At 38.6% G+C, this 7895-nt stretch overlaps 1 protein-coding gene and 1 non-coding gene across 2 annotated transcripts; both read left to right on the forward strand.

Moving 5' to 3' along the window:
* Window positions 1–325: 325 nt before the first annotated feature.
* LOC127741327 (small nucleolar RNA R71) lies at window positions 326–432 on the forward strand. The gene has a single exon (XR_008002280.1). It is a non-coding gene; the product is annotated as a small nucleolar RNA R71 (small nucleolar RNA).
* Window positions 433–3634: 3202 nt separating this feature from the next.
* On the forward strand, window positions 3635–4342 carry LOC107461281 (uncharacterized). The gene is made up of 2 exons (XM_016079755.1): window positions 3635–3952; window positions 4061–4342. The coding sequence occupies exons 1-2, from the start codon at window positions 3635–3637 to the stop codon at window positions 4340–4342; spliced, it is 600 nt and encodes a 199-aa protein (XP_015935241.1).
* Window positions 4343–7895: the final 3553 nt, after the last annotated feature.

Here is a 7895-nt window from a genome sequence, read left to right on the forward strand (position 1 = left end):
GAAACTCTCTTTCCTCTTGCATGAAGGTGATCATTAAGGCCTGAGTCATTTGTTGCCCCTGGGTGATTTGTCCCAACAAAACTGTAATCTCCCTAGGGGTCTCAGTCACATTGGCATCACCATCGGGAGGAATTTTGCTTAAAGCTAGAGGTTGCAGATCCCTCACTCTTAAGTGTTCAGCCGAGTTTGCTAATTCTGACGTAACTTTCCAGGCTTCCACAACAGTATTACTTGTGATCAACGATCCTCCACTTGTGGCGTCTAGGAAAAGCTTATCTTGGGGACGCATCCCTTCATAGAAATAACTGATAAGAAACGGCTCACCAATCCGGTGGTGAGGGCAGGCTTCTAATAACTTCTTGAATCTTTCCCAGTATTCATATAAGGTCTCCCCATCTTGCTGCACAATACAAGAGATCTCTCTTCGTAACTTGTCTATTTTCTGAGGAGGATAGAACTTTTCCAAGAACTCCTTACGCAACAAGTCCCAGTTGGATCTAATTTCACTCGGTTGAGTATAAAACCATTCCTTTGCTTTCCCCTCCAAAGAGAAAGGGAAAGCAAAGACCAACACTGTAGATTCATCTGCCACATGTCTCCTTACGATTGCACATGCAACTTAGAAATCTTTAAGGTGCTTCAACGAATCTTCCCCAGGTAGCCCATTGTACTTGGGAAGCAAGTTGATTGTGCCAGACTTAAGCTCAAAATTTGGGTCCAAGGCCGGATACAAAATCTGAAGTGGTTGCAAGTTAAGATCAGGTGCTCCAGCTTCTTTCAAAGTAATACTTCGTGGAGGTTCCGCCATGACGGTGTCACCTGAGTCACTCAAAGACAATTTAGTACCCCCCACAGATGAATATAGAGTCTCCTCGTTGATTGGAGAATGAAAGTCACGAACGGTTGGTGATAGTGAATGGGAGTGATCCTCAAGGGAACCCGATTCACTATTCACAAAAGCTAGCCAATGCCGAGCTTTCCTTATACGAGTTAAGGTTCTATCAATTTCTAGATGAAAAGTGGCCAAGCTCAGGTCTGGAAGCGACCGTGTCATTCAATTGAGGAGGCAATGAAAGCATGCAATTATGAAAAGCAAAACACAAGCAGGCAAGTAAACAAAAGCTAACTTAACAACTTATAACTACTAAAATTACTAAAGAGGAAAGTAGTATCTACAACTAGTGCCAAGTAGCAAACCAAAAATTAAGTATTCACACAATTCACATATTTACATGACCAAAATCATGGCACTCATTGCACTCAAAGTGAAATCCCCGGCAACGGCGCCAAATTTGACGACGGCCGAATTGCATAGGTTAGGAATTTGATTATCAAAATGGAATCGGCATTGTAAATATAGTCCTAACCCAACAAATTAATGGTCAATCAAATGTTATCAGAATTCAAACCAAATATAAACCGAGAGTATTTAGCTCCCGGATCATTCTCCCTAGGAATCACTCAATGGCAATGAGTGTGCAAATTTTGGTTGTAGTGATCAAGGGGTTTTCAATGAAGAGATGAACATATAAAGCAATATAAGAACATGCAAAATTGTAATTATTGAACTAATGAAGCAATTAAAGAACCGAGTATGTAATATAAACAAGTAAAGTATGAAAGAGATTAACATAACAAAATATGAAAGATTAAAAGCATAAAAAGGGGTCTTGGCTTGGAGTGAGCTAAGGATCCTTTCCTTGTTGGAACCAAAACTATGACAATTATAATGGATTAGTCTCACTTGATCAACCCTCGCATCGGAAGATAAGTTAAATGAGCATAAATGTCCTTAACCCACAAATCCTAAATTGCTTGCTGATTGCCTTAGCAACAACTTAGCGTTAGTGGGAACAAGAGCAATTAACAATCCAAGAATTGACACTAAATGTTAGACATCCCAACTCTAGGAACCCAATTGCTCACTTTACCCAAGCCAAGAGGTAAAAACTTAGCCTAAAAACCATGTTTGACATTTTGTCAAACACTTGGTGGGCAAGAAGCTTAAACATGGTGAAAATAAGAAAAGACTTGAAATTAAAAGCAACAATTGATCCCAATCAACAAGAATGACATAAGCAAGCTTGAAATGAACATCAAACATCAAATTCATCAACAAGAAATCTAAATTGCAAGAGAGAAGTAAAATTGAACTATAACTTACATTAGAAGAAAATGTAAGAACAAAGTAACTACATAGAGTAATAACAAGAGAATACTTACAATGAGACTTATCAAAATCCAAGATCAAAAATGAAAAATGGCACTTGAATGTAAAATCCTAATGAAAACCTTAGTAGAGGTTGAAGAAAACTTAGAGAAAAACTAAACTAAAACTTCCTACTACTCCTCCTAAAACTACCCTAATGATATGATATGCTATTCCCTTCATTCTTCATCCAATATGAGCTAAGAGACTTCAGAAATGGGCCTCCAAAACCCTAAAATCACGAGTCATGTGCCTTTTTAATGTAGTTATGTGTGAACACCTGTGCAGATGCACAGGCGTGTGCGTCTGTACACTTTGTGAATTTTCCTTCCTGTGCGCACGCACGAGAAGCTATGCACATGCACACTAGGCGATGATTGGCTTGATGCACGACGTGCTCTGATTGCTCCACGCGCTCTTGATTGGGTTCTTGTGCAGACGCACAGGGGGCTGTGCGCACCATACGTCTCAGAACTCTTCTACTTTGATTCTTCATGTTTCTTCCACTTTGCATGCTCTCTTTCCATTTTCTCTAACGTATTCCTACCTTATACACCTGAAATCACTCACAAACAATATCAAGGCATCGAATGGAAGGTAAATGGAATAAAATTATATCAAATAAAGCATAAAAGAGCATGTTTTCACAATCATGCATAGTTTGGGAAGAAAGATCAAAAACATGCTATTCAAGGGAATAAGTGAAAGTTTATGTGATGAAATCCATTCAATTCTAGCCAAAAATCATCATCAATTGTGGATTCATCAACAGTTGTGGAGGAAAGAGTCATAGAATCAGATGTCTTGAAAGAACTTATTGCTTAGAATAAGGCTATGTCTCAACAAATTAATGCTCTTACACAACACCTGGGTGGAATGCAAGTTTCAACCATTAATGCTCAGGATACTTCTTATGATATGAGAGGTGGTTACCCTTAGGAAGAGAATTATGAATACGGCAAAGCCAGTCATAAGCAGGTTAATTTCATGGGAAAGTTCTCCCGAAACCCAACAATGGTCTATATGCCAACAACTTTAATTATGGGTGGAGGAATCAACCAAACTATGGATGGACAGAGCACCCTTAAAGGCAATAACCGACATTTCAGGGAGGCTTCACTCAGAGTTACTTTGACAACCTCCCATTCCAACATGCTCAGCCTCAGAACGGTCTTGATCTGGCATCCATGGTCGTAGAACTGTCTAAGAGCCAACATAGCTTCATGTAGGAAACTAGAGCTTCACTACAGAATTTAGAGATGCAAATGGTTCAATTGCCCAAACAAACACCTGAGAGACCCAATGACATAGTTTCCACTCCAAGAGAATAGTGCCATGCTGTTCAATTGATATGTGGTAAGATAGGGGGATCAGGAACTAAAGGTGGTGAGAAGCAGGTTGAAAAAGCGACACCGAAGAAGGAAAATGCAGAGACAAAGGGTGCTAAATGCCCACGAAGACTTGAAGAATGCCCCTTCATGGCATCCAGAGAACTCTTTTCTAGTCACTCTTGATACACATCCTGCTTTACCCAGGACTCCAGAATACAAGCTTATATTGCCATACCCCCAGAGACTTCAGAAGGCATCTAAGGACAAAAAATTTTCCAAATTTTTGGAGGTTTTTAGGAAGCTTCAGATCAACATCCCTTTCGGAGAGGCCCTTGAACAAATGCCTAAATATGACAAGTTTTTGAAGGAGTTATTCAGTAAGAAGAGGAATTGGATAGAAGATGAAACAGTGGTACTTACTAAGGAATATCGTGCAATTATCCAGAAAAATCTCCCAGAGAAGCTACAAGATCCCAGGAGCTTTCTAATTCCTTGTGCTATTGGAGATACCATTATTTAGAGAGCCTTATATGATCTCAGAGCCAGCATCAACCTCGTACCTCTTTCACTGATGCAAAAGCTTCAAACTGATGAGGTAAAACCCACTCGCATTTTCTTTCAACGTGCTGTTTATTCTATTAAGTATCCACTTGGAGTTGTTGAAGATTTACTAGTGAAAGTGGGACCTTTCATTTTCCCTACTGATTTTGTGATAATAGATATGGAAGAGGACAAAAATGCCTGTATGATCCTTGGAAGTCCCTTTTTGGCCACAGCAAAGGCTCTAATTGATGTAGAATAGGGCGAATTAGTTTTGAGAGTCAATGAAGAGGATATTGTCCTCAATGTGCTAGAAGCTTTACATGACCCTAATGTCTCCGAAGGGTCCATGAGAGTTTGATACGATTGAACCTCTGATTAAAGAGGAGTTTAAAACTGAAAAACTTGATGACATTCTGAAGCTCCATTCTGAGGATGCATTGCTTGAACTTGATGGTTCACCACCTCTGAAGGAGAGGTCTCACACGCCTAGCATAGGAGAAGAAACCCTAAAACTTAAGTTGAAACCTCTGCCTCCATCTATGAAGTATGTCTTCTGGGAGACAAAGACACTTACCTAGTGATCATTAGCTCCTCTCTGAAACATGAGGAGGAAGAGGTGCTGATTCAAGTACTTCGGAGTCATAAAACTGCTATTGGATGGACCATTAGTGATTTAAAGAGGATTAGTCTGACCAAGTATATGCACAAGATCTTACTAGAGGATGATGCTAAACCAGTTGTGCAACCACAAAGTTAACTAAATCCAACCATGAAAGAAGTGGCCCAGAAAGAAGTAATGAAGCTTTGTGAAACCATGATCATCTACCCTATTTCTGATAGCCCATGGGTAAGTCCTGTACAAGTGGTCCCCAAGAAAGGAGGGATGAAAGTGATTCAGAATGATAAAAATGAGCTCATTCCCACAAGAATCGTCACTGGGTGGTGCATGTGATTAACTACTGAAGGCTCAACAATGCTACACACAAGGATCACTTTCCTTTACCTTTCATTGATCAGATGCTTGAGAGGTTAGCCGGCCGTGCTTTCTACTATTTTCTAGATGGATACTTTGACTAAAATTAGATTGTTGTAGACACTTAAGATCAGGAGAAGACGGTGTTCACTTGTCCTTTTGGAGTATTTGCTTACCGAAGAATGCCGTTTGGACTCTATAATACCCCAGTGACTTTTTAGAGGGGTATGCTTTTTATTTTCTCATATATTGTTAAAAAGTTCATTGAGGTATTTTTGGATGACTTCTTTGTTTTTGATGATTCTTTTAATTCTTGTCTTAAACATCTACCTTTAGTCTTGGAATGGTGTCAAAAAACAAACCTTGTTTTAAAATGGAAAAAGTGCCACTTTATGGTCACTAAAGGTGTTGTTCTTGGTCACCGGATTTGAAGCAAAGGAATAAAGGTTGATAAAGTTAAGAAGGAAGTAATTGAAAAATTACCACCCCCTACTAATGTTAAGCCAATAAGGAGCATCTTAGGACATGCAGAATTCTACAAGAGGTTCATAAAGGATTTTTCTAAAATTGCTAAACAATTGAGTAATCTTTTGGTTACTGATACTCCTTTTGTTTTTGTTTTTTATAATGACTGCTTGCTGATGAGGGAAAAATGATTCCACACAAACTCACCAGCAAGAGTAGCGGGTCGCATCAAGTAGTAATAACTCACAAGAGTGAGATCGATCCCACAGGGATTGATGGATTGAGCAATTTTAGTTAGGTGATGAATTTAGTTAAGCGAATATTTGGTGATTTGAGTGATTTTTATTAACAAAAGCTAAATTGCAAGTAAGTAAAGGTGCAGAAGATAAATTGGACAGAAAAGTAAAGTGCAGAAGAGATAAATTTGCAAAAACTAGAAGTGCAAGAAAGTAAAAGAGCTGAAACTTAAATTGCAAGAAAAGTAAATTGCAGAAACTTAAAGTGCAAGAAATGTAAATTGTTGAATCTAAATTGCTGAGAAATGTAAATTGCTTGAAGAATAAAAGGATTTGGGTGATGGAATCAAAATTGAACAAGAAAATGTAAGTTAAAGTAAATTAGAGAGCTATGAGATGAAAAGATTCAGCTCAATAACCAAACAAAAAAAGAAACTTAGCTCAATTATGAAATTCTAAAACAGAAATTGAAGATTAAAGGAGAGCAATGAGATCAGAAAGCAGATCTAGATCTCAATTACTCCCTTGACCAATCAGAAAGAAATTGCAGAAGAAATAAAAATGAAAACAACAAAGGAAATTCAGATCCAATTCCTCAATTCTTAGAACTATTAAAACGAAAAGCAAAGATGATTCTCAGATCAAGAAATTTACTGGAGTTCTTAAATCTGAATACAAAAACCCAAAACAAAAAGTAGAAGTTTCAGAAGAAAGAAAATGAAAACTGAAAGCAAACTAGATCTAATCCCAATTCCCCTAAAATTAAAAGTGAAAAACTAAAATGAGATAAAGGTCCTTCACAAATCAAATTAACTCCTATTTATACACTTTTTATTTTGGTCTTCAAATCTTGGAGTGGGCTTTTCCAATTCGGCCTTAAATGAATGGATCAGGAGTGGCTTGGTTCAATTGAGTCAAGGTGTGTGGGAACCTTCCAGGGGAGCGTTCAGTTGGCTTAAGTGAACCCTACGTATAATTTGCCAATCAGGTGCTTCCCTCGTGCCAATTTTTGCTCCTTGGTGCGTGCTCAGCAAAAAGGCACGACAAAGTTCACAAAAGTGAACTTGGCGTTCACTCTTTTGAACGCTTGCCTTGGTATGTGCCCTACAACCAACTAGCATTCAGTTTGTGAACGCTCTGCTCACTCTTTGAGCGCTACATTCCTTTGCTTCCTTAAGCGCGCCTTGCTTCCTTGGTGCCTTATGCCCGAAAACGTTCACAACTATGAATGTAGCATTCACTTCCTTGAACGCTCCTTGGTTTGTGCCTTCCCTTGAGTGCTGCCTAGCTGAGCGCTCCCTTTGGTTGAGCCCTCCTTGCTTTCCTTGGTGAAAGGCACGAAGAAGTTCACAAAAGTGAACGCTAAGTTCACTTCTTTGAACGCCAGCCTTGTGTTGCCTTTGATGCGCGAGTTTGGTTCCTCTCTTGGGCGCTCCGTTTGCAATTTCAAGCGCTGGCCTTTGCTCCTTCTTGACCGCAACGCTTTACTATACTATCATGGGCCACGCTTTTAAAAGTGCGGCCTAAGGTCCAAAGCATGCTCAAACTTCAAAGTGTGCCAAAAATTCTTCTTTCCTCTGTTTGAGCTTAATTTGTGCTTTCTGCTTCTTTTCCTTTATCTTTTCACCTGTCATCAACCAAACAAATACGTCAAAACCTTGGCATAATCATCAACTCTTGCATCATTCATATTATCAACTAATTCTTGCAAGAAATCTAATGAAAATGCATAAAATTACCAATGTTTGATTGAATCTAGACAAGCATGAAATTCTAACTCAAACACTTACTTATTGCCTAAAAATGCATGAAAACCAAGTGAAAACTAATGAAATAGGCTTGTGAAACTAGCCTAAGATGACTTGTCATCACAACACCAAACTTAAATCTTGCTTGTCCCCAAGCAAGCAGCAAAATAGAACAAGAATGAATGAAGACATAGAAGAGTATAAGTCTTTATTTGCAAAACATTAAATACTGGTTAATAGGGTTTTCATGCATGGTATCTTAGAGATTTTTATTCTGTGGCTGAGACATCAACAATTCTCTGGATCCGTAATTGAATTACAAAAAAAAATGAGACTTGTTATTACTTGATCCTTAGTTTTTCTTGCTCTCTTTCTTTTGATTGAGATTTA

Source organism: Arachis duranensis, chromosome 8 (assembly GCF_000817695.3).
Source record: "Arachis duranensis cultivar V14167 chromosome 8, aradu.V14167.gnm2.J7QH, whole genome shotgun sequence".
NCBI lineage: Eukaryota > Viridiplantae > Streptophyta > Magnoliopsida > Fabales > Fabaceae > Arachis > Arachis duranensis.

Excerpts from the sequence above, each read along its gene's own strand:
- LOC107461281 (XM_016079755.1), top strand. The coding sequence starts at position 3,635 with ATGCAGAGACAAAGGGTGCTAAATGCCCACGAAGACTTGAAGAATGCC. Across the intron at positions 3,953-4,060 it reads GGATAGAAGATGAAACAGTG|AGAGCCTTATATGATCTCAG; the intron begins GTACTTACTAAG and ends ACCATTATTTAG.